Source organism: Ovis aries, chromosome 25 (genome assembly GCF_016772045.2).
Source record: "Ovis aries strain OAR_USU_Benz2616 breed Rambouillet chromosome 25, ARS-UI_Ramb_v3.0, whole genome shotgun sequence".
Classification (NCBI taxonomy): Eukaryota; Metazoa; Chordata; class Mammalia; order Artiodactyla; family Bovidae; genus Ovis; species Ovis aries.
In genome coordinates this window covers 3,423,486-3,450,676 of record NC_056078.1, presented here as the reverse complement: position 1 = coordinate 3,450,676, position 27,191 = coordinate 3,423,486, and the positions used below count along the sequence as shown (strand labels likewise).

Here is a 27,191-nt window from a genome sequence, read left to right as displayed (position 1 = left end):
GGCTACAGCACACCAGGCTTCTCTGCCCTTCTCCATCTCCCAGAGCTTGCTTAAACTCATGTCCATTGAGTCGGTGATGCCTCACGATGCATCATGTCCAATCATCTCGTCCTCTGGTGCCTCCTTCTCCTCTTGCCCTCAGTTCTTCCTAGTATCAGGGTCTTTTCCAATAAGTCGGATCTTCACATCAGGTGGCCAAAGTATTGGAGCTTCAGCATCAGTCCCTCCAATCAATGTTCAGGATTGATTTCCTTTAGGATTGACTGGTTTGATTTCCCTGCTGCTCAAGGGGCTCTCAACAGTCTTCTCCAGCACCACAGTTCAAAATTCAGATACTGAAGCCCTAATTCCCAATGTGACTTATCTGGAGCCGTTGGCAGTAACTAGGGCTAGACTGGGCAAATGGGGTGGGGCCCTAGTCTGATGGGGTAATGCCCTTCTAAGAGATTCCAGAGAGACTGCTGTCTTCAGACGCACAGAGAGGTAAGGTGAGCACGCTAAAAGATGGTGGCCTGCTACAAGCCCAGGAAAGAGGCTTCAGCATGAAACCTACCTTGCTGGCACCTTGGTCTTGGACTCTGAGCCTCCTGAACTGTAAAAAACCAAATTTCTGCTGTTTAAGCTGCCCACTCTGTGGTATCTCATAAGGCAGCCCAAGCAGATGAATATTCCTGCCTTTCTTTTTAATTCCATCTTCCATGGCTCTTGTTCCAGTTACATTGGTCCTCCAGGCCCTTCAGAACCAATCCCAGGACATTCTGCTCACAGTGCTCTCTGCAGGCCCACCCCGGCCCCCTCCTCTGTCACCTCAGCCCCACATTTCGAGGACTGGCTGGTCTCATCCAAATTCTCAGCTTGAATGCCCTTCCAGAAGTGGCGAGTGGTTTGCTATCTGCCCATCTTATTTCAGACTTTTCTCTCCTTGAACTGTTAAGCCTATTTATGACGCATCGCATAGCTTCTCTTTGTCACGTGTACTTTCTCTAATTCAGTTTCACTGATTAAGGCCCTTGGGGGGCAAAGTTTAACAGAAGATAGCTACTGTATTATATATCTTTGTCAAACGTGTGCTTGTTTGAGGTAACCTGAATTAAAGAAAGTCACGAGAAGCGTTAAGACATGCCCTTTCTAGTAGTTTTCTTTTGATAGCCAGAGCCTTTATAGAGTTGATGCTGCATTTTAATTCAGAAGTCAACGTAACAGTTAAATACATGTAGTAAGTTGAAAGTGTTAGTGAAATAGGAGCTAGGCTTTGTATTTCCAAACAAGTTTCCAAAAGCCTGTTTTATTTTAAAACACACACAGGGTTGGACACAAATGTCTTTTTAACCATTGCGGAGGAGATTTTACTGACTGCTTACATTGATGGCTTTCCCTCTGTACTGAGTCCACTGTTCTCGAAGCCTTATAAAGGGTGAGAAGGCGGGTTTCTTCCTTTACTTCCAACTTTGTTGTAATACTACTCCGTGAATGACAGAAATTACATGACCAATTTTTCCATAACCATTTGGCAATCATTAAAGCTTCGCAGCTGCTGGTTTTCCTACCGGTGTTTTACAACCTAAGGTAAAAACAAGAGAGATGGCTCATGAAATGACACCGAGTTTGCCCTTCCTCGTACAACTGCTTGGGCACTGGCGAAAGAAAAACACACGACACTTGTGCAGAGTTTTACAGACTGAAAAAGAATCAGTGGAGATAGCAGCGCCCTTAATAGGAGAAGCAGCAGTGTCTCAAAGAGGCGATGGGCACGGCCACGGTGCCCCCAGCCATGTTTCCTGAACTTCAAGGCTAGCATGTTCTAGTATGCTCACACTCACACCGCTGCCTTCTGAGATTAAGAAAGCAACTCCATCATCCTTAGAATGAGGGCTTTGGTGTCTACTTTAGCTTTATGCCTCTCACCAAATTCCAAAGAATAGCTGCTGCTAAGTCACTTTTCGTGTGACCCCAGAGATGGCAGCACACCAGGCTCCGCCGTCCCTGGGATTCTCCAGGGAAAAACACTGGAGTTGGTTGCCATTTCCTTCTCCACCAAAGAACAGCAGGGAGATTAAAAAAAATCTTAAATGAACAATGCAAAGAAATAGAAGAAAACAAAAGAATGGGAAAGACTAGAGATCTCTTCAAGAAAATTAGAGACACCAAGGGAATGTATCATGCAAAACAGGGACACAACAAAGGACAGAAATGGTGTGGACCTAACAGAAGCAGAAGATAATAAGAGTTGGCAAGAACACACAGAAGAACTGTACAAAAAGGGTCTTAATGACCCAGATAATCACGATGGTGTGGTCACTCACCTAGAGTCAGACATCCTACAGTGTGAAGTCAAGTGGGCCTTAGGAAGCATCACTATGAGCAAAGCTGGTAGAGGTGACAGAATTCCAGTTGAGCTATTTCAAATCCCAAAAGATGCTGTTAAAGTGCTGCACTCAATATGCCAGCAAATTTGGAAAACTCATGAGTGGCCACAGGACTGGAAAAGGTCAGTTTTCATTCCAATCCCAAAGGAAGGCAATGCCAAAGAATGTTCAAACTACCATACAATTGTGTTCATTTCGCATGTTGGCAAGGTAATGCTCAAAATCCTTTAAGCTAGGTTTCAACAGTAGGTGAACTGAGAACTTCCAGATGTACAAACTAGATTTAGAAAAGGCAGAGAAACCAGAGACCAAATTGCCAACATCCACTGTCTCATAGAAAAAGCAAGAGAATTCCAAGAACCATCTATTTCTCCTTTACAGACTATGCTAAAGCCTTTGACTGTGTGGATCATAACCAACTGTGGAAAATTCTTAAAGACATGGGAATACTAGACCAACTTACCTGCCTCCTGAGAAACCTGTATGCAGGTCAAGAAGAAACAGAACCAGATATGGATAAACGAACAGGCTCAAAACTAGGAAAGGAGTATGTCAAGCCTGCATATTGTCACCCTGTTTATTTAACTTATATACAGAGTAGGTCATGTGAAATGCTGGGGTGGATGAAGCACAGCTGGAATCAAGATTGCCAGGAGAAATATCAACAACCTCAGATATGCAGACAATACCACCCTAATGGCAGAAAGTGAAGAGGAACTAAAGAGCCTCTTGATGAAGATGAAAGAGGAGAGTGAAAAAGCTGGCTTAAAACTCAACATTCAGAAAGCTGAGCTCATGGCATTTGGTCCCATCACTTCACAGCAAATAGATGGGGAAACAATGGAAACAGTGACACACTTAATTTTAGTGGCCTCTGTGGACGGTGACTGCAGCTATGAAATTTTAAAAAAAGACACTTGCTTCTTGGAAGAAAACCTATGAAAAACCTAGACAGCATTTTTTAAAAAGCAGAGATGTCACTTTGCTAACAAAGATCCACGTAGTCAAAGCTATAGTTTCTCCAGTTGCCATGGATGTGAGAGTTGGGCTGTAAAGAAGGCTGAGCACCAAAGAACTGATGCTTTTGAATTGTGGTGTTGGAGAAGACTGTTGAGAGTCCCTTGGACAGTAAGGAGATCAAACCAGTCAATCCTAAGGAAATCAACCCTAAATATTCATTGAAAGGACTGATGCTGAAGCTAAAGCTCCAATACTCTGGCCACCTGATGTGAAGAGTTGACTCATTGGAAAAGGTCCTGATGCTGGGAAAGACTGAAGGCAGAAAGAGAAGGGGATGACAGAGGATGAGATGTTTGGATGGCATCACCAACTTAATGGACGTGAGTTTGAGCAAACTCTGGGAGATGGTGAAAGACAGGGAAGCCTGGTGTGCTACAGTCCATGGGTCCCAGAGTGAGACACGACTTAGGAACTGAACACCACCACCACAAAATTCAAAATCGAATTTCAAGGTTATATATTCTGAACTTTCACACATACTCTAAACAGAAGACTATTTATAGTACTAAGGGCCTGGGTTCAGGCCCCATTCAAGAAACTAAGGTCCTTGGGAATGAAATGGGAGCTAATGAATCCAAGGACTAGGAGAGGAATCTTCTTGATTTCACCAGGACTAGATCATGCACCCTGATTAGTTATATTAGGAGCTGATCATTTTTATGCTGTTTAAGACTGCCAATTTTATGCCTGGTGTGTTTTCTGTTAGTTTTCTCCTTGCTGCTGCTGCTGCTAAGTCGCTTCAGTCGTGTCTGACTCTGTGCGACCCCAGAGACGGCAGCCCACCAGGCTCCCCCGCCCCTGGGATTCTCCAGGCAAGAACACTGGAGTGGGTTGCCATTTTCTTCTCCAGTGCGTGAAAGAGAAAAGTGAAAGTGAAGTCGCTCAGTCGTGTCGGACTCTGTGTGACCCCATGGACTGCAGCCCACCAGGATCCTCCGTCCATTGATTTTCCAGGCAAGAGTACTGGAGAGGGGTGCCATTGCCTTCTCCAAGTTTTCTCCTTAGTTCCTTAAGAAAACTCTAGACGACAGAAATAGTTCTTTGCCTAAAGGGAAGGATGAAATTCTGTTGTGTGATAAATTTTAACCCCTTTGGAAAAACTTTTTCCTAATTAACATCAACTCATTTTTATGTAGACGTTGGAATAAAGCTTATCTATGAATAAAAAAAAATGTTCTCTGTGTGTATTAAAGCTCAACTGCTGTTCATTTTGATAAGTTATTTCGTACCATACTTTCTTGTTTTACTATATGTTGCTAAATGCAATGTGAAAGCCCATCACATTTTATTAAATGGTACTTACCAAGCATTTCCTCTAACTTTGTTGTGGCAGGTTCATTTACGTTAAATATATAATCATTATTTCTAGGAGAAAAAATAATAAGCTTTCTTATTGCATAAATTAGGACGAAAAGACAACATTCATTTTTTATATAGTAAGAATATGTTCAAATAGTCTTCCTCAAGGGTAGTTTTAAATAGTTGAAAGTTGTGTGTATATTAATATGAGTACACACACACACGACATGCCCCCTACTTGGATTTTCTTATAATTAACCAATATGTGTGCACGTGTAGTCAATCACTCAGTCGTGTCCAATTCTTTGCACCCCATGGACTGCACCCACCAGGCTTCTCTGTCCAGGGAATATTTCAGGCAATAAAGGAGTAGGTTGCCATTTCCTACTCCAGAATTAACCTATAAATTTCAATAATTAGGTCAAAGCCAAAATGCTAGCCTAAAGCAATTTTTTTCTTTGCTTCAATGTAATTTTTATTCATAGCCACATAAAGTCTGCCTGGTAACGCAGAGTGACTTCACTACTCAGAACACGCAAAAGTGAAGCATGACGTGATGCTTCCTAGATCACGTGCGTCTCCACAGTTCTCTCTATGGATCTGGTGCTCAGCTGTTCTGAGCTGTCGCTGCCCCGAGCCCACCCTGGGCACTGTGCTCCGTTACTTACGCCTTCTTCTTCTCCACCACACCAAGCCTCACAAAAGCTGCTAAGGCATTTTTCTGTACGTCGGAGGACAACACATCGTAACACTGTGAGGCCCCTAAAACACAGGGATGAGGGCGTGAGTAACCTCCAGTTTGTTCTCAGCGGAGAGAAAGCACCGCCTTCAGGGCTGCGACTCACCTTGATCGAGAAGCTGACTTATGAATTTTCTAACTCTTATGAAGTACTGTTTCTCAGTGAAGTAGTCTTCTTCTTCATTCAAGAGGTATTTGCAAATTATCTGAGTTTTAAGAGGCGGGATAAGAGGAACAGAAAGTGAAAAAGGGCAGCCAACTACAAGAGAACAGTAAAGATCTCACACTGACCCTCTTAGTTTTATTCTGCTCCTCCATGGCAGAATGAAGACCCCTCCCCTTGCACAAAAAGGTTCTACCACTCTCCTGGGGAAGACACTTGCCCTTCAGACCAGACAGACGTACAGGGTAGGAAAGTCTCAGTTATATTTATCACGGGAGGTCGAAGGAGAACTTGCAAAAGATTTACACACCTGATAAGAGTCCACAAAGGGTTTAAAGAGTCCTATTAAAAACTCCAACACAGTGTTTCCTTTTTCTGTAACCAGGATGTCCCTTGTCATCACCTGTATGGCCTCACTTTTACAAAGCAAGTAACAGCCTTCTTCAAAGTCCTGGAAGGGGAGGGGAAAAGACAGAATTCATCCACAGATTTATACTTTAGGTCAATGATCCACTGCTGGGCTCAGCGTATGCAGCCACGCACCCTTGAAACAAGAAAAACACTAGCTAATTCTGCAACCCTTCCCAGACCCATGGTTGTGGTTGTTAGGTGCCAGAGAGCACTGTTTTGACGCTCAGAATGTTGATCCTCAAATACAGTAAACACTGAAAACCTGATTAGCCTCAGAAATCATTACCTGGGCAATGGATCTTCTTTCACCGTGTATACAGCCTTACTCTCCTCACATTTAAACAAAAGCGCATGCAGCAAGTCCAAAAAACACTGAGAATCACGTTGTGCTCAAAATGGCTGCCCTCATTTCCTACTGAACAAAACCTGTGTCCCTCAGCATGACAGACAGACCCCAGACCCGCCTGCCAGTGCTGCTTCCGCACCAGCAAGCCAGCGGCCCAGCTCTGGGGGCCCGATCCTTCACCAGCTGTCCACACCACCAGGCAGGACCACTCTTCTCCAATCTCTAAGCAGACGACCCTAATCATTCCAGTAAGTTGTGCTGGAAAATGTGTCCTGATTGGTAAATTTTCTAACAGAATAGTTGGTTATTAGTTATTTTTACATTGGCTGCACTAACAGTTCAATGATTTGGTTCTTCTCACCAAATAATCCCCAAATTACTGATTAAACGTGAAGAATTAAAACCGAGTTTGTTGAACTTTAAGCGTCCACGTTTCTCTTTTGCACGTCTCTTTCTCTGCCGCACGGAGCCTTGAAGGAAGGGAAGACACACCTGTGAATCCAAGCCTAATATTTTCAGAACTCATACCACAAACACACGGCTTTTCTGCAGTTAAGGATTTACCTTTAGTGTGTTTCCTGGAAGAAAGATGAACTCATCGGAAAAAACACTGCATAGGAAGCGAAAGCAACTGTAGACATCCTCTGGAAATAAATTCATTACATAAAATTACAACTCTGCTTTTTAAACATTCAGGGAGTACCAAGAAGTCCATGATACTCCAAAATGTAGGATTTTATTTTTTTAAATTTATTCATTTTTAATTGAAGAATAATTGCTTTACAATAGCTTTGGTTTCTGCCATAAATCAGCCATAGGTATACACATGTTCTGTCCCTCTTGAAGCTCAAAATGTAGTATTTTAAAGGCATATTACTCATATACCAGGGGCAAGGAAGCTATGCTGTGTGCTTAGTTGCTCAGTTGTGTCTAACTCTGCGACCCCAAAGACTGTAGCTGGCCAGGCTCCTCTGTCCATGGGGATTCTACAGGCAAGAATACTGGAGTGGGTTGCCATGCTCTCCCTCTAGGGGATCTTCCCACCCAGGGATCGAACCCAGGTCTCCCACATTGCAGGTGGATTCTTTATCATCTGAGTCACCAGGGAAGCTCATGAATACTGGAGTGGGTAGCCTATCCCTTCTCCAGTGGACTTTCCTGACCCAGGAATAGAACTGGGGTCTCCTGCATTGCAAGCAGATTTTTTACCAGCTGAGCTACCAGGGAAGGAAGCTATAAACGATCTAAATTTTAGCCACAAGTAAACTAGTCTAGTATGATTTCAATGATTGAAGCTGGATTACAACCAGGCTTCTAATCAGTCAGTGTGGAAAAGGGCAAGTGGCCTTTGAAGCCAGGGCACGTCACTTCACCTGTGCGTGGTTTCCAAGCAGAGAAGGAAAGGAATGGCTTCCTCCATCCCCTTCCACATTAACGTCTGCCGATGTCTCCACCCCATCTTTGGCACTAGAACACACTGGCACACAACACTAGAAACTACTGTCTTACCCCTCAGATGTGTGGGTCTTCCCGGCCCATCAGCTACAGACCTTCATCTTTCTGGCATGACTTTTCGCATCAGAAAAATATACCTCCATATGGATGCAAACAGTTGCCTCCAACTTCAGGGTGTTCACACTGAAGTACTCTAGAAGACTACATATGTGCCCCTCAGCTGTGGATGAATCCCAGTGTGAGAAGCCTCCCGGAGAACTAGGATCAAGGTTTGAGTTTCCTTTGTCCTGAGCTAGGCTGTCTGACCTCTCTGGGGCCCAGTTTCCTCATTCACAAAATGACATTTCCTTCCAAGGCTAAAGGTCTGCGGCTGAGTCCAGTGTACCTCCACTCTGGCTTTTCCTTAAAATGATCTACAGAGCTTTGAATGACAAACACAAAAACCACCAACTGAATCAGAAGCCTTCGGGGATGGAACTCAGCCTCCAAAAATTCTACAGTGCAGCCTTGTGTAGAAAACCCCTGGCCCTGACTACAGGCTTCTGTGAAAACAACGGTTTCACTTGTTATTATACTCCTCGGTGCAACCAGCACGCTCCTGTATATGAGCACGCACACACCGCTGCGACTGTTCACCCACCCCGTCTGCTTCTGTTGGCTGAGGGAAGTGACATCAGAGAAAGCGCGTCAGACCAGGCAATGGAGAGCTGTGCTCTCGTCCCATAACCTTAAGTAATCAGAAGTCTCTAGGCCTAGTGTTCCGTATTTATAAAAGGAGATGTTTAGATTAGATGATTTTTTTAGGTCCTTTGCATTCCCGAGTTTTAGGCAGCTAGCCATGCATTTAGGAGGAAAAACCTGACTAGTTCTGAGTACAGGCCCTCCCCTTGCTGGTATGGGGATGCACGCACGTGGCAGGGCATTGAAAGCTTCAAACGTTGCTCCCTACATGGGACTGAATGGCCAGGTCTCTTCCAGAATTCAAGACCACGGTACCAAAAGTTACCTTTCCTGAACCCAGGGGTCATCTGCAATGCCACAGCGACTAAGGAAGGACGGACAAAAATGTTGAGCAGCTGGTTCCTGTATGCCAAGCACATGAGGAGGGTGATATGCTGGAAAATGAGTCCATCCACCAGTTCCGAGTCTCCACACTCCACTTTCAGAATCACCCGGTCTTTGACAAGGCTGACAATGTTGGAATGCAGAAGAATGCTGGACTGGATAACTTCTTCGGGAGGTTCATTATCTACATAGGCAAGGACAATTCACTCAGGTAAATGGCAAAGAAATGGGCTGGGTCACTGCTGGGCGTCTTACCCCCAGTATGAATTAACGCTAGCAAACTGACACATTTACTGTTAAGTACAGGTACTGGTTTTAGACCTCACCAAATGAGGTAATGATACTACACGGGAAGGATATTTTAAAAGCAGTATGGCATAAATCAACTCTTTTTAAGGACATATAACATACTTTTTCATCTATCCCAAATCTGTTAGCCATTCTGAAATGCACATCAACTCCCATTTTGAAAGCCAACACTTTCTCAAGAATCACATTTTTGTAATAGCAAGTTACATGACAAGAAAATCACGTATGTGGATCTAAGAATACTAAGACAAGAAGACATGCTAGGGACTTCCCTGGGGAGGCGGGGGTGGGGGGAGCTCCAGCGATTAGGAACATGCCTTCTAATGGGTGGTTCTACCCTTCTAACGTGGGTTCAACCCTGGTCAGGGAACTAAAATTCCACATGCTACAGGTCAATTAAGCCTGCAGCCTCAAATAAGACCCAATGCAGCCAAAAATAAATAAATGAATATTTTTTTTTAAAAAAGAAGATATGCTGCACACCTAAATTCCAAGATGGCAAGAATATCACTTTACAACTTTGGAGGTAAACCAAAGGGCAACCCGAACAGGCGCCCTCCAAGCTTCACGTCTCCCTGAGGACACAGGGACACCAGGCAGACTTTTCTGGTTGCCCTGTGTCAAAGGCAACTGAAGACGTGGGCTCATAACAGCTCCTGGTATGTCAGCACCCGACACTCCACTGGCCAAGAGACAGCTGAGGAGTTAGAATTATAAGCACGATAAAAGAGGTAGGAGCATTTAACAATATTCTTGATAAGGGAACTCATTTTATTGTTACCCTGAGACAAAGAGCTGGCTGCTGCTACGTCGCTTCAGTCGTGTCTGACTCTGTGTGACCCCATAGCCAGCAGCCCACCAGGCTCCCCGTCCCCGGGATTCTCCAGGCAAGAACACTGGAGTGGGTTGCCATTTCCTTCTCCAGTGCATCAAAGTGAAAAGTGAAAGTGAAGTTGCTCAGTCGTGTCCGTCTCTTCCTGACCCCATGGACTGCAGCCTACCAGGCTCCTCCGTACATGGGATTTTCCAGGCAAGAGTACTGGAGTGGGGTGCCATTGCCTTCCCCGAAGAGCTGGCTGACAGGTGTGTACAGGAGGCACGCTGTTCAAGCGGGACAACAGGTTCTGCTAACGCTTCATGGAAGGGACAAGTGGGAGGTGAAGTTTTTCCTTCCAGACTCAATCATATTCACTCTGGACTCATCTGCCTTGTCTCAGGCTGCTCATGGTAATGATACAGTGCATGACACTATATAAACAATACAGTATGATTTGTTTTATATATAATATAACAATATGCGTATCATAGCCTAGACATGAGAATGCTTAAGAATATGAAATAATCTGGGTAAAAAAGCAAAAAAGGAACCAAATACACACACCACGTTCTGAATTAGAAACTGTGTTTGATCATTTCTGGTATCTGACTTCTGGAACTTACCAACTGACTCTCACTTTGTATTAATGACAACTACAGCTGTCACGGTGGCTGCACAGGCACTTTTAGCTATGGATTATCCACATATTTATCCCCTCTTGAAAAAGCAAAACATCTCAGCAAGACAGGTGCCTCCATTTTCATGTTTCTGGGTATTCCTCTCTCATGACTTTATGCCTTATATTACAATCAACATGTCCTTTGCCTCCTATCAGACCATTACAATCCTGGGGAGAGATGTATGATTCATCCTTACATCCCTACTGGTGATCAACACTCAGCTGATCAGCACTCCTGTGAGTAGTCCCTCCAGGCCTCTGTCAGCCATGCCGCCCTCTGCAGCTGCCTGGCTCTGCTGCCTGAGTTCTCATCTCTGAATGGCAGCCTTCCTGCTTGTCTCCCTGACTCCAGTCTCTCCCCGTTGGGGTTCATCTTTAAACTGAAATCTGGCTACTTCCTAAGGCCAATCCGCCATACCTCCCTGCCTAAATCCACGGCTGCATTCTGCGACGTCAAGCTCTAGTCCAGACTCCAAGGCAGCAGGCCTCTGGCACCCAGCCTTTGTCCGCAGTCCACCTCCGTCACGCCGTCCCCAAAGCCAGTGTTCTATCAACGCCCGTCACCAGCGGGTCAAGAGACACCCAGTGCTGTCGCCCCCCTCACTGCCTGTTCCTACTCCCTGCACTGGCCTTGCTCCTCCCCAGCTGTCTTCCTGAGGGGCTCCTACTGCCCTTCAAGGCTGGTTCACAAGTCACACCTTCCTGAGCGTGCGCCCTTTCCCAAGCATTACTCTCAGTAACCCTCAGCAGTCTGCCCATAGCTCTGTCTTTATTTAAACGAACTACTAGTCTGTACATCATCACCCATCCTGCCTTCTATCCAGAACAGGGTTTACATCTTGTTCATCTTTGTACCCCTGGTACTTCCCAGGTTTAATGAGTGAACAGTAAGTATCTGACTATATATAATTATATGGTCTTAAAAGACTGCATTCTGGGACCTCCCTAGAGGTCCAGTGATTAAAACTCTACGTTTCCAATGCGGGGGCACAGGTTTGATCCTTGGTTGGGGAACTAAGATCCTGTATGTTATCGGTTGTGCCCCCCTTGAAAGACTGCATTTTCAATTGCAGTCTCTACAATTTTCAATCAAAGGGCTTGAAAGTAACTTAAGCTAACTACTGTCATATATATTCCAAACTCCGAGCATAGTAGTCACAACTTCAATTAGGTTTTCAAAGCTGTTATTATCAGAGAATTGTATACAGTTCTGCAAGACTAGCCCTTTAATCCTTACAATCCAGTAAGGCAAAGGATCACAAATATGTGGCAGAAAGAGGTGGGTGTTGCAGGAAGAATATGCGGAGTACAAAGAGTCATTATTTATTTCCCACTCTGCTAGATACAAAGGAGGGTGTTCTAGTCCTCTATCTACTTGGAGTCTCACAGTGAGACATGATATATAGACAATTATTCTCAAGTAATCAACAAGCTATGGTCAATGTCCTATAGCATAAAAACAGACTTAGCTTTCTTTCTCTGAGCAATGCTTTGCTCAAAGTCCTATATGGGTTTTTTCATGTTTAGGCTACAAGTTTCCCAAATTTAATAAATAAAAAAAGCAACCATTCTCACCACATATGTCCCACATACATACCAGGCCAAGTAAGAAACCCCCCAAAGGCCTGGGTTAAGCCTTTCAGCCATAAAGTTTTTTCCAACAGGGCATCAAAGTCCATGGATGGCCGGTTCTGAAGCAGGACAGCGACTATTAGTGGCCACGGGCTCAGGACCAGGTTTTGAATTTGGAGAAGCTCCATTCTGTAGGCAACTTCAGTGACAAAGGTGTGCATCTCCTCCGACTGTTTCTGAGGAATATATCTAAAAGGAAGAATACAGAACAAGCAATCACAGTTCTGCCACTTAGACAACGTGAGAGGAGAAGGGAACGGGAGAAGACAGACCCTCTAGAGCATTCTCATGCTTTATGCCAACTGAATTCTCTCGGGTCACACTGAAAAAATATACCTGCACTTTACTAAAGTATCTGTTTGCCTTGAGGGTATGCTCTTGACAGGTGATTAAAAATACTCAAGCTAACAGGGTTCTATTATCCCTGGTTTCAGGCCAAAACAAACACACACTTCTGCGCTTTGTAAGTGGGATAGATCAGTTCTTTTGTGAAAACTAATGCCTCCTCCAGTGGACTGTTTGCCTCGTTCATAGTATTTTGAATGTGTCTCTTGTAGAACATACCAATCAGGTTATGATAGGTGTATGTTCTGTTGACAACTGCTCATGTCTGCATTGCCAGGCTGTACAGTGGGCCTGACTGCCACACCGTCCTTCTGAGAAGTTTCAGGGCACCTGACTGGTGTTGCCAGGGTCCTCGCCTGACACACTCCTCATGCCTGGATCACTAAACACTGCATTGCATGATATCAGGAACCTACTCAGCTGGCTGGACCAAGGATATGCGTATGACCTGACAGCAGTCACATAATAACCCACAAAATAACGTGAAAGCTGCAGCCAGTGAGAACTCCCTGCTAATGGATACAACTGGCCAATTTCAGACGGAAAGAGTGAAAGCTTGTGGCTACAAAAAGCTAACTATCTGCTTCTGACAGCTAATGAAGCTGGAGCTGCTGTGGGACCACTGGCACTGCAGATAAATCATGAGCGATGCTGCAGCCACGTGAGGCCTGGCTGAGCAGGCAGTCTGTCTCCTTTACTCCCGCAGGTGTACTTCTCTGCATTAAGAACCAACCCCCCCCCCCCCCCGCCCCTCCCGCCCAACATGTGTTTATAGCTGCAACCTGAGAGAACCTGTTTCCTTGCTCATAAAACTGTAACCTTCTTGAGAGCAGGGACTCACTCCCATTCACTATTACTAAACAGTCCTTTCCAGGATCAAAAAAAAAATACTGACTGGCCTACCAGAAGTGCTCAACAATTCCTATATATGTGCTTGTTAACACACTTTTCTTGTTTGTGCTTTTAAGTTTGTAGGTTACGGGGGAGGGAGCCTGGGGAGAAGGAATCAGAAGAAACATCTGTCACTTTGAGAGTGGGCAATGGGGCCCTGTGTTTGTTTCAGCACTGTCTGGCTTGGCACGTTTAATATACACACTGCAGCTAACTGTCTAGAAGACACATTAATTGAAGCTTTCTCTTCTCCAGGGTATCATCTCAGAAAAGCAAGTTTCAGTTCTGCAAGTGGTCAACTCAAGAATTACAATTTACACTTTTAGATTTTCATCCTTGTTTCTATGTCAGTTATGAAAACACAGGCCTTGCACCTGGGAACCAAGTTATACGGGCTCCGACCCATCCTCCCAGCGGCCAGAGATCGAAGCGACACAGGGTCTCCAAAGTACACATGAATGTTTCCAAACTTCTCAGAGAGGATTCTCCTGGCTTTCAACAATCCCTACGAGTGTCACAACAGGGGGGAAAAATAGGAATAAATCCAGAAATTAGTTGACGTATAAACTAGCATTTTCTATAAATTCCAGTAAAGTCAAGCTTGGCTATCAAGCTTTACGTACAGTTGTAGATTCTTTCGGCTTAGGAACCCCTAGAAGCTCATATGCATACAGAGTTTCTTCCAATATCCTATCGTAACTGATGCTGATTGGAACAAGGTAGGTATCAAAAACTTCTCTTTTAAAAAATGGTTCCATCACAATATTCAGAAGACCTGGAAACACAGGGAGAAAGAGCTTTTCATACATACTGAAAAAGAGCGCAAACAAGGGTGTGGGAAGATACTAACAGTATACGTTATATACCAAGCCCATAAATATAATACAGACTGTTGCACTTATAAAGAAACAAACTGCACTTATAAGGCAAAGAATATCTTGGAAAAAAAAAAAAAAAGGCAAGTATCATGTTCTATTAAGCAGCTATGATGACACCACACCTGAAGCCTGTGGGTTTGTATTTTTCCTTCAATCTGTAAGGAACCTACCAAATTTTGGAGTCAATGTCTTGGCAGAGCGGCTTCTTGTCCCTTCGAGGAAAAATTCAACAGGAGCATAACCATTCTTTAAAGAGAAAACACAAACAAACAAAACAAAACACAAAACCCGTTGCCTACTCTCAAAGTGATAAATGCTTCTTTTGATTCCTTTTCCCGAGTTCCCTCCCCAGCCCTCTGAGCAAACACTGCTCGCAGTGAAACTTAAACAAGGGAGCCACGCAGAGTAAACAGATTGCTGAGGTTATGTACATTCCTCGAGGGGAAAGAAACAGCTAAGTGGTCCACTCAGAAGTTAAGAATTTAAATAAGACCTGACAGCAAACGTCAGTGAAAAGAAAGCACAGCTTGAAAGCACTGGGTAGTTATCTGCATTTACCCGTAACATGGTTTTCACATATTCGGAGAATACGGCCCAGTAGAGCTTATTGCCGCCAAAGGTACGCCGCATGAAGAAAGCCCCCGACATCCGCAGCAGCTCACCGATCATCTTCATTCCCAGGAAGTCTACCAAAGAAAGGCTGGTTAATATTTATCCAGAGTGCAACTTCCTCTAAATATCTCAAACAAATTCTATTAAGATAGGTTTTAGGTATGTAAGACACTCCTCATCTTAAGAAGAAACATCTAATGGGATTATGGGAAAGAATGGCCTTGCTGGGCAGGTGCTGGTAGGGGGGTTACCTCGTGCACCCTCCTTTCCATGCAGCTCTGCATCTACAACCAGACCAGCTAGAGACAGGGGCAGCAGCCTCAACTGTGGCATCGTGCCAACCTTTCTAGTCAGTACTGCTGCTGACCTCAATGACGTGAGTGAGTGCTCAGTAGTTTGTGTCCAACTCTTTAAGACCCTCTTTAAGACTCTACCTGGCCAGGCTCCTCTCTCCATGGGATTCTCCAGGAAAGAATACTGGAGTGGGATGCCATGCCCTTCTCCAGGGGATCAAACCGGCATCTCCTGCGTTTCCTGCACTGGCAGGCAGATTCTTTACCCACTGAACCACCTGGGAAGCCTGGCCTTGATGACACATCAACACATCCTTCATGCTCTGGGCGGGTAGGCCAAACTAGCTCACTCTCTCCTTTCCTTTCTACCCATCAGGTAAAAATACCGATATTCTTTTAGAAGCGCACAGATTAAAACAGAAAAGTCAACAATGAAAAGAAAGAGTTCACTATCAGTTTTTAGAAAGTTCTTTTCATTTTTTCCTAATTTTCAAATAACTTTTTCAATCGTCTGTATAGATGGAAATACTTTTAAAGTGCTGAGGTTCCTGGCAGTTTTTATTTTACTGTTAGCACTCGGTTGTGTCTGACTCTTTGCGACCTCATGGACTGTCGCTCACCAGACTCCTCCGTCCACGGAATTTTCCAGGCAAGAATACTGGAGTGGGTTGCCATTTCCTCTTCCAGGGGATCATCCCGGCTCAGGGATCAAACTCATATCTCTTTAGTCTCCTCCTTTGGCAGGCGGATTCTTGACCACTGAGCCACCGGGGCTTATTAACAACGGTGTTGATTAAATCCAGGCGGCTCAGGTGGTAAAGAATCTGCCTGCAATGCAGGAGACCCAGGTTTGATCCCTGGGTTGGGAAGATCCCCTGGAGAAGGAAATAGCAAACCACTCCTCCGGTATTTCTGTCTGGAGAATCCTAGGGACAGAGAAGCCTGGTGGGCTACGGCCCATGGGGTCACAAAGAGTCAGACATGACTGAGCACGCGCATATGCGGCCGAATCCCAGCTTTCCTGGCTACCTATAAGGGGGATAAAAACAATGTCTTCGCGTTGGTAATCCTACTTCTTGGAATCAATTCTACAGAAATAAAAGCACTAATACGAAAATATATTGAAAAGTTGTTTCAGCAAAACTACTACACTATAATACATATACACTGCTGGATATTATGTAGCAATAAAAATCTTAGACATGAAGTTAGAATCTTACCAGAAAAGTCACACCACATACAAAGATTAAACCAAAACACATCAAGGACCTAAATACAAAACCTCAATCTATAGAACTTTTAGAAGAAAATATAGGGGGACAGCTTTATAACATTGGATTTGACAATGATTCTTAGATATGAGACCAAAAGCACAGAAAATAAAAGAAACAACAGACAAACTGGACTACAGTTGTCCTTGGGTTGGGAGCAGTCCATGGGGGGCTGGTTCTGGGACTCTCTGTGGGTACCAAAACACCTGGCTGCTCAAGTCCCTTATATAAAAGGGCAGAGTGTTTGCATACCACCTAGCACACCTTTGTACACTTTACATCAGCTCCAGATTACTTATGATTCTTACACAATTGCTTGTAAATGGCTGTAAGTATACTGTAAAAGTGAAGTCGCTCAGTCGTGTCTGACTCTTTGCGACCCGTGGACTGTAGCCCACCAAGCTCCTCCACCCATGGGATTCTCCAGGCAAGAATACTGGAGTGGGTTGCCATTTCCTTCTCCAGGGGATCTTCCCGACGACCCAGGGATCGAACCCAGGTCTCCCACGTTGCAGGCAGACGCTTTAACCCCTGCACCACCTGTAAATGCTATGCAAATAGTTTCCCGTGAATGGCAAGTTCAATTATTGCTTTTCGGAACTTTCTGGAGTTTTTATTCCAAATATCCTTGATCTGTGGCTGGTTAAATCCACGGATACAGAACTTGTGGACACAGACTACTGACTGTAAATCAAAATGAAAAACTTCCACTCATCAAAGGATACAATCAACAGAGTGAAAAGGGATAAAATATTTACAGTCACATATCTGATACAGAATATATAAAGAACTCCTACAACTCATCAACAAAGAAAACAGACAATCCAAAGGACTTAAAATACTCCTCTGAAGAGGATACAGAACTGGCCAACAAGCATATGAAAAGATGCTTAACATAACTAATCGCCAGGAAATACAAATACTCATGATGAGATATCACTTCAAACCCATTATGAAGACTATTATTAACAACAAAACAAAAAAAATCTAAAAAACCGGAAAATAATAAGTGTTGGTTGAATGTGGAGAAATTGAACCTGCATGCACCGTTGGGGTGCAGCCAACACCCTACGGTGTCTTCTTTAGAAAACAAAATGGCAGTTCCTCAAAAAATTGAAAAAAAAATTACCATCCAATCCAGCAATTCTACTTCTGGGTATATACCTGGAAGAACTGAAAGCAGAGAATCAAACAGGTATTTATCCATCTACACTCACTGCAGCACTATTCACAACAGCCACAAAGTAGAAGCATCCCAAGTACCCAGGGATAGATGAATGAATAAACAAAATATGGTATATACAAACAGCGGGAGACAGTGAAGGACAGGGAAGCCTGGCATGCTGTAGTCCATGGGGTTGCAAAGAGTCAGACACGACTTAGCAACTGAACAACAATACACTGGAGTATTATACAGCCTTAAAAAAAAGAAAATTCTGATAGACACTACAATATGGATGAACCCTGAGGACACTATGCTGTGTGAAGTAGGCTGGTAAAAGAAGGACAAATCCTGTGTACCTCCACTTGCAGAAGGTAATGGATAGTCAAATTTGCAGAGATAGAAAGCATGAACAGAATAGTGGCTGCCAGGGGCTGCAGGGAGAATAGAATGAGAGGCTAAGTGCTAAATGAAGACAGAATTTCATTTTTGCAAGATGAGAAGACTTTAGTGGATAGACTACAGTACAACAGTGTGAACTTTATGTCACTGAACTGCGCATTGAAAAATGATGAAGATGGCAAATTTTATGCTTTGTGCATTTTAACACAATTGAAAAATAGTAAAAAGAGTTTAGACCTATTTTTTTTGTTGTTTAGATTTAAAATATTTTTTATTTTATGGCTGCACTGCACAGCATGTGGGATCTTAGTTCCCTGACCAGAGACTGAACCCGCATCGCCTGCATTAGAAATGTGAAGTCTTAATCAACAGATCGCCATGGAAGTCCCTTTAGATTTTTAAATTTTTTTTTACTTTTCAAAAAAAGTTTAGATCTATTTATTGACCTATAGAGATAGCCACTGATGCACTATCAAATAAAAAAAAAAAACCAGTAGGGTAGTCTAATCTCCTTTTTCAACCTAAACCAAAAGCCCTACGTGCACACAAGCTTGCTTATGTCTGTTCAGGCCAGTAGAGCACAATACAGAGGACACAATCCAATGATCACACCTGGAACTGGAGGGAAGGAGGGAGAGGCTGTTATATTTTCATCATTTTCTTCAACTTCCTTAGAATTGTTAAAATCGTTCCAGTGAAAGCTTTAATTTTTATAACAACAACAAAAAAGGAAAGTAGAGGACCGAAGCGTACCCATTCCTGCCGCTATGACTGGCACAGGTAAGTCATAGTTGTACAAGAGGAAAGACAGCATCAGAAAGTCGATGTAGCTCCGGTGGCTGGGCAGCAGGACAACTGGATGCTCCTGGATGGCTCGCTGGAGCTTTAAGACAAAGGTTACACTTGGAACACTTTCAGCTTTCACGCTTATTAAAACTGAACCTTAAATCAGAAAGTGGAAGAATGTGCTACAGGGGGAACACTAACACCGGTTTTCTGCCTCTCTGATCCCATACACAAAACTTATTTCTGAGTTCTAGCTAAATAATCTCACAATAATGCAAGAATATTAACAATTTTAAATTTGCAGATCATAATAATAGTCATGGTGATGATCACTAACACATATTAGTTGAGCAGCAGTTAAGCCTTTTACATGCATTGTTTAATATCACACACATATTTGTAAATAAGGCTTAAGCCTTATTCAGCTTTCTGGGTTGTGACATAGTCATGCCACTGATGTTTGCTGGGAACTGGGAATGAATCTGAAGTCAGTCTGAGTTAAGAAGCCAACAATTAGCTGCTGTACTAGACTGGCTGGTGGACTGTAGGAAGAGAGAGCAAGAATTCTCTCTCAGAGATTAAAAAAAAAAACTACACATTGTTAGGACCAGGAAAAGGAATGGTACTTTTCTATTTATACACTAGACTCAGGGAGAGTGGATGCCCAGTAGTAGGGACAAATGAAATGAACTTCCCAATACATTTCTCAGGTTAGCAACCTCAAACATACCCAGTGTGTCCACATACCGTCTGTTTTTCTGAACTCTAAGTACACAATCAACTGAGGTAAGGTAGTTTGTAGTCAGTTAGGATCTAGCCAGCAACACTCCCTGCCCTTAGCACTGTACCAAACACCCTCCCGCAGAGATCCAAATAGTAGGTCAGCAAGTTGGAAATTAGTCATAGGAGGAAAAGGAGAAATACTTAGAAGCCAAGTAGAAGACTGAATAAAAACACAGCATTAAAAGGCATGAGCAGGAAGGCCAATGAAGGTAAGAGCTTCCAAGTAAATTTTAAAAAATGTATTAAATAATAAATAGAAAAAATAATCATCATAGAGAAAGCTCTTATTTCCAGAAAAAAAGTATTAAATGACAGGAGTGATGGAATTAGAAAAACCAGCATTTGGCAATCAGAAGAGTAATAACTGGATTCAAGAAAAAATCATCAGTGGGTATAAAAACTAACAGAGCAAAGTATGATGAAAAACAGGACTCTGAAGCACTCCCCAAGATGTGTATTAATTACAAGGGGACAGAGAGTAACTCTACAGTGGAGAAACACGGCAGAGCGCGGTGACCGACTGATGAATGTGAGCATCACCAGGAACCGGCAGACAGAGGCCACCCGCTCACAGGCCAACACACTGAGGACACGGCCTTAGCCTGAGTGAGGAAACCGCTCCGATCCAGAGCAAGGGGCGGCAGAAAACACCTGGTCTGTTTCCTTCAAAAGCGGTTTCATGAAACACAAACAAAGACTAAGGAATTGTTCTAGATTAAAAGACTCCAAAGAGAGATGGATGCTGACTGTGACGTGTGACGTAGGACTTCCCCTGCCTGTATGTGACAGAGCTGCGACAGCTGGTGAAGCATGAAAAGACCTGTGTTACCAGCACTGTGTCAGTGTCAATTTGCTTCTTTTGATAATTACACCACGAGAGAATGTCTCTGTTTATAGGAAAAACACGCCAGAAAGGCGTGTGAGTCACAGGAAAATGCTGTAAACTTCAGTGAAACATGTGCAGAAACTCTCTTAGTACTCCGTGAGCATCTGACACCAGCTCAGTCTGTCAAGTCTGTGCGTAAGTGACTAAGTCGGTTTGTCTGAAGCCTGCAGGTCTGAAGGGGAGAGGGAGAAACACCCAGCAGAGAGGCAGAGCTGCCCTCTGCTCAGGCCGGACGCCGCTTGATAACCAGCAGCTGCTCATCCAGTGCACACTGAGATGCCTCTGAGTTGAGGAAACTGTGAGGGGTTGAAGAAGAGATTGTTTTTTAACAAGCAATACTCACTTTCTGAATCCCTTCTTCATTCACACGCACTTTTGAGAAAATCTGTTTAAATATTTTACTCAGGGCAAAGGCGAAAAACCGAATGGCTCCTAGACGCAGCTTGTGGCTCATTTCATCCAGGATCTCACAGGCTTCCTCTCGGAGGACCTCGACAGGTTGAAGGGATTCCTTGGAAAGCTAAAAGGGAAAGCAGGGATACATTTCTGGGGAAAAGTAAAAAGTCCAAATTCTTTTTGCTCAAATCAGCAGGACCAGTTCCAAATGGACTAATGTTATATAACTCACAAATGGCATGTTTTCTTCTTAATTTAAATGGACATGACTTAAGCTTACATCCAAATTCTTTAAGTTGCTGCTCAAAATCTAGTGTCTGAGCATATACTTTGAGAGTAGTTAACTTTCAGTAGATTACTGTACCTCTTCATCTAACTGCTTAGTGCTATTACAAGGTAACAACATACAAGGGGAAAATATAAGATTCTATTGAAATAACCACTCACTGTATCACATATGCAGGTCACTGGTACAAAAATCTCTGAACTATCAAAGGATAATCAGTGAAACTCATGACCTCACAATGGAACGCTCTTCATTCATACGGCATGCCACATCTTTCTGTACAGAGAACAAAATGCTGGCTGTGTGCTGGGACTGCCAAGTGCCTGGAGACGAACAAGTCACAGCTTCTGTCCTCAAAGAAGCCTAATCTGTTCCTTTAACTTCCCCCTAAAAGAGCACTTTGAAAAAGACTGAAATCTATGTAATAAATAATATTTGTTCTTACTAAAGGAGAAAGCTCTTAAAGACGAGGATGGGACGTGAAAGCCCCAGTCTCCCAGTCACATGCAGTGAAGGAGTCACACTTTTTGAGAAAGCTGAGGGGAATCTAACACACAAACTGCCACATCAAAGGGAAGAAGTCAGTGGCACTTAGTACTCTCACAAATGTATAACTATCCTCTACTTAGCTCCATATCTCAGCTTTTCTCTAACATTTTAAGATTTTTTTAAAAATATGGACCATTTTAAAAGTCTTCATCAATTTGTTACAATATTATTTTTGTTTTATGTTCTGGTTTTTGGCTGTGAGGCATGTGGGATCTTAAGTCCGCAACCAGGGACTGTAGCCCCAGCACTGGATGGCAGAGTCTTAAGCACGGGATCGCCAGCAAGTCCCTGTATCTGAGCTTTTGAGGAGCCAGTTCAACAGGCCCAAGACTGTGGGACCAAGATAAACTGCTTCCTCTTAACCAGTACTCCCTTATTTCACTCAGAGGTTATCCTTATACTCAGAAAAGTGATGAAGCAAGAAAGGTTTAGTGATATGATCAGAACAGAACCAACGCTGAATATAAACAGGTCGGCGACTGAGTGAACAGGAGGTGGGAGAGTAAAGACAGTGGCCATAGAGCAAATAACTGAAAAGTCTCAACAAGGAGCTCAGCGAGGACAACAGACAGCAAAAGTGTTTCCAAACCTGAAAAGCCTTTACATCATCACTGCATTGGAAAAACTATGATAAAACATAATAACATGGAATTCACCATTTTAACGATTTTTAAGTGTAAAGTTTGGTGGCATTGGACCTGTTGTCAGATTAAGGGAAGAATCAACAGAGAAAGAAAGGCTGAAGACAGAGACAGGGAGAGGCTTCTGCTACGAGTCTCACAAGAGATTAACGTGTGCTCATCCAAGGCCTTGTCACCGAGCCCAGGCTGAAGCACACACGGAGAGGGTGCAGTACAGACACACCTGAAGGCAAGGAGCAGGGACTTGAGGAAAATAACTTCTAATCTTTCTCATTATTCCAAAGTAAAAGCATGATTGCTTGCTAATGGCAAGAGGGCAGAGTCTAATAAGAGCTTAAGGTTTGGCAGATTTAGGGGACGGGAAGGGACTGATGTAAGAAGGGGTCTCAAGTCTGGAGATCACGGATGTGCACAGCTCTGCCCGTCCTCCCAGGAGCAGCCCGGTACCTGGAGGCGTGAACAGAGAGCTACACTGACACAGAGCCTATGCAGTCTGGAAGGCAGACTGTGGTACATGAGGATTAAAGTTACTGGTGACATAATTAAGCAAGTAATCCTAGCAACGGCTAGTTAGGAAGAGAGGACGGAAAGGCAGAATTAGAAAAAGGGAAAAAAGGAGGACTCAAGGATTCGGTGGGAACGGATTTCAGGAAATGAGCCTAGGAAAGGGACTACACTTGGAAAACTATCAAGATAGTTCAGACCAGAGACAGAAGAGCCCCACACACAGGTAAGAAAGGGTGCTGAAGACAAGGGTAAGGGCAGAGTGACGCTCAGGTTTAGGCAAAAGAATGGGTAGTAGGGCCATCCTCTCAATAGAGAGTGCAGACAGGGACACTGCAGGGGTTGAGAAGGCAGATATGCTGATTCTGAGGTATTTGTGAGACACAGAAATTAGATATCCAGCAGGGAATAGGGCTGTCAGAGATTAAATTCTGAATGCCAATTATCTAGCCAAGGGTAGAGGTATTGTTTGGATATCATCAGACTATAGATGAACACTGAAATGATGAGAATGGGTAAAATCCATCAGGGAGACTATAGAGAGGAAGAGAAGGAGGCTGTTAAGATTCAATCCTGAGAAACACGGGCAGATGTAGAAACATGTAAAATGGATTAACAAGAAGGTGCAAGAAGAGAACCATCTGTGTGATGTCACAGACGTCCAGGTAAGACAGCCTGAAGAAGGCAGTGTCCAGCAGTGACACAGCAATAGCGGACAAAGTGGGGACTGAACGGGTCCCTGGGATCAGGTTACTTGGAGACCCACAGTAACTTTTACTGGATGAATTTCAGCAAATGAACTTCTGAAACTGGGACGTGAGGAGGGCATCTGGTCCCATCACTTCATGGCAAATAGATGGGGAAACAATGGAAGCAGTGTCAGACTTTATTTTGGGGGGCTCTGAAATCACTACAGATGGTGACTGCAGCCATGAAATTAAAAGACTCTTGCTCCTTGGGAGAAAAGTTATGACCAACCTAGACAACATATTCAAAAGCAGAGACATTACTTTCCCAACAAAGGTCCATCTCGTCAAAGCTATGGTTTTTCCAGTAGTCATGGATGGATGTGAGAGTTGGACTATAAAGAAAGCTGAGCACCAAATAATTGATGCTTTTGAACTGTGGTGTTGGAGAAGACTCTTGTGAGTCCCTTGGACTGCAAGGAGATCCAACCAGTCCATCCTAAAGGAAATCAATCGTGAATATTCATTGGAAGGACTGATGCTGAAGCTGAAACTCCAATACTTTGGCCACCTGAAGCAAAGAACTAACTCATTGGAAAAGACCCTGATGCTGGGAAAAACTGGTGGCAGGAAGAGAAGGGGACAACAGAGGATGGGATGGTTGGATGGCATCACCAACTCGATGGACATGAGTTTGAGTAAGCTCCGGGAGTTGGTGATAGACAGGGAAGCCTGGCGTGCCTCAGTCCATGAGGTCACAAAGTCAGACACAACTGAGTGACTGAACTGAACTGAAGAGGGCAGCCTATACTTCTAAGGAGTCAGGATAAGAAGGGAAAGAGAACTGGAGATTTAAAAGAAAGAATACAAGGCCAGGAGGGGACCTTCCTCCAGATAGGAAATGTACATTCCAGTTTGAACCAGCAAAGAACGCTGGGCAGTAGGAAAGACAAGACACCTGGAGACAGGAAGGATGTGAACAGATGAAGAACACAAGTTCTTATTCAGGAGGAATGACTTCTTCAAGGCACTGGAGGAAACAAGAGAAGCAGAGAATGACCTGGTCTCTTATTCTGTGCAGCTGGGCTTCTCATCTGCCCAACAGATATGCCGTCCCGATAGATCCCTCTTCCTGGAAACCTAAAAGAAGCTAGTCTTCCAACTGCTTGCGCCCAGTGTTGTCCCTCTTCAGTCTATTCTCCATCTCACAAACCTGAATGGCCTCTTAAATGCAGACGTAATCACTTCATGCTACTGCACTCTGTGAGATAAAGGGAGCCTGAGGTGGAGAAGTGGCAGCAGAGATGGAAAGAAAATAGACAAGTGCTATTTTTAGGAGAGTACCTCACTGTTAGGAGAGCACTTCAGCAGCTCTCAGTGACTTAACAGCGTATGAGAGGAAAGTAAGAAGTGGAAGATGGCATCCAGAGTTTTGGTTTGAGCAACTAACACATAGTGGGGAGCATTCTTAGAGACAGGGTCATCTGGGGTGGGGGATGGGGGGGGAGCATATCCATGGCATGAGGGCAAGGTGAATCAAAGACTTTGATTTATACATCTTGAATATGAGGTGCTTTTGGAACTTCCAAGAGGATATCCAATAAACTACAAAAATACACATATGAAACTCCAAAGAGATCCAGGCTGAAGCAATAGATACTAATTATCTATATTATTTATAATATACTATTTTTATACAGTAATATTATAATCAAGATTGCTAGGAAAAATATCAATAACCTCAGATACACAGATGACACCTCTCTTTTGGCAGAAAGAAAAGAAAAACTAAAGAGTCTCTTAATGAAAGTGAAAGAGGAGAGTGAAAAGTAGGCTTAAAACTCAACATTCAGAAAACTAAGATCATGGCATCCGGTCCTATCACTTCATGACAAACAGATGGGGAAACAATGGAAACAGTGACAGATTTTATTTTGGGGGGCTCCAAAATCACTGCAGATGGTGACTGCAGCCATGAAATTAAAAGATGCTTGCTTCTTGGAAGAAAAGCCATGACCAACTTAGACAGCATATTAAAAAGCAGAGACATTACTTTAGTGACAAAGGTCTGTCTAGACAAAGCCATGGTTTTTCCAGTAGTCATGTATGGTTGGGAGAGTCGGACTATAAAGAAAGCTGAGTACCAAAGAATTGATGCTTTTGAACTGTGGTATTGGAGAATACTCTTGTGAGTCCCTTGGACTGCAAGAAGATCCAATCAGTCAATCCTAAAGGAAATCAGTCCTGAATATTCATTGGAAGGATTGATGCTGAAGCTGAAGCTCCAATACTTTGGCCACCTGGTGTGAAGAACCGATTCACTGGAAAAACCCTGATTCTAGGAAAGATGGAAGGCAGGACGAGAAGGGGATGACAGAGGATGATATGGTTGGATGGTATCACTGACGCAATAGACATGAGTTTGAGTAAGCTCTGGAAGTTGGTGATGGACAGGGAAGCCTGGCATGCTGCAGTCCATGGGGTCGCAAAGAGGAGGACACGACTGAGCAACTAAACTGAACTGAATATTATGATACGGAGACATTAGTATAAGGAAGGTACTTAAAATTCTGGCAATAAATAAAACTGCCCAGCGAGTGAGTAGAATAAGGGGAGAAAACAAAATCTTGAGGAACAGCAGTATTTAAAGAGATAGGTTAAAAAAAAGAAGCCCGTAAAGACAACCGAGGAATAATAAACAGATGTGGTGGGCAAGCGGAAGAGTAAGGTGTCATGGAAAGGAAGGAGAAGGCATGTGCCAAAAGTCAGCGAGGATTTGAACTAGGTTGATTTTAGTCACAAGGAAGGAAGTCATTCACAGTCTTGGGAAGAACTACTACAAGGGGCTGGAAGCCAGTCCATAGAAACCAGCCAACTTCTTCAAAGGGGAGAGAGGTGGGAAAGGAAGGGAGGGGTACTAAGCAGAGAAGGAACGTGGTCAAAGGGGGTCTATTTAAGCTGAAGAGCAGTGAGCATATTAAACGCTGATGGTAAAGAGCTGATAAAGAGGAAGAAGCTGAGGCATCTGACTGGACAGGCAAGAGAGCCAAGTCCCTGAGGATGAGGAGGAGGAGAGAGGAGGGATCCAGAGCGAAGGAGTGGGGTAGGGACTAAACTCAAACAGAAGGGGCTCCATTTAAGAAAATGATGTGTATTAGGCGCAGGTAAATTAGAAGCCTGATCACAGCAAGTTCAAAGAGTTTTCACAAATGGCTTAAATTTTTTTGTGTGAAGTAGGAAGAAAAGTCATCTGTCACGAGTATGTGGAGGTAGATTTGGAGGTTCAAGGAGAACCGGGCAATTCAAAAGTGCCATTTAGGAGAAAGGGAGGAGTTGAAGAAAAGAGAATACCTGGGTCTTAACCTAGACTAATTGGGTCAGAATCCCTATGGATGGGACCAAAGTATTTTTTTTTCCATTAATTCAAGAAGTATTTATTGAACATGCACTATGTGCTAGGTACCAGAAATATAGCAATTTAAAAGAGAAAGAGACAAAAAAATTCTCGCCTTCACAGAG

The 27,191-nt window shown here is 43.6% G+C and overlaps 1 protein-coding gene across 3 annotated transcripts in view; it reads right to left on the bottom strand.

Annotated features, from left to right (window-relative positions):
• Positions 1–1,257: 1,257 nt before the first annotated feature.
• The window catches only part of GNPAT (glyceronephosphate O-acyltransferase), a 37,103-nt gene continuing 11,169 nt past the window's right edge, over positions 1,258–27,191 (bottom strand). Inside the window, exons 3-16 of one of the 3 annotated variants that reach the window (XM_060406816.1) lie at positions 20,954–21,130; positions 18,909–19,038; positions 14,974–15,101; positions 14,586–14,661; positions 14,161–14,312; positions 13,912–14,042; positions 12,267–12,490; positions 8,806–9,048; positions 6,909–6,988; positions 5,898–6,038; positions 5,531–5,630; positions 5,354–5,447; positions 4,690–4,751; positions 1,258–4,431 (exon numbers count right to left, since the gene is read on the bottom strand). In XM_060406816.1, the coding sequence (XP_060262799.1) occupies positions 4,388–4,431; positions 4,690–4,751; positions 5,354–5,447; positions 5,531–5,630; positions 5,898–6,038; positions 6,909–6,988; positions 8,806–9,048; positions 12,267–12,490; positions 13,912–14,042; positions 14,161–14,312; positions 14,586–14,661; positions 14,974–15,101; positions 18,909–19,038; positions 20,954–21,130 (1,782 nt within the window). In that variant the 3' untranslated portion in view covers positions 1,258–4,387. Of the gene's footprint in view, positions 4,752–5,353; positions 5,448–5,530; positions 5,631–5,897; positions 6,039–6,908; positions 6,989–8,805; positions 9,049–12,266; positions 12,491–13,911; positions 14,043–14,160; positions 14,313–14,585; positions 14,662–14,973; positions 15,102–18,908; positions 19,039–20,953; positions 21,131–27,191 lie in introns of all 3 variants that reach the window. The other 2 variants (XM_004021352.5, XM_060406815.1) reach the window with 2 other exon arrangements.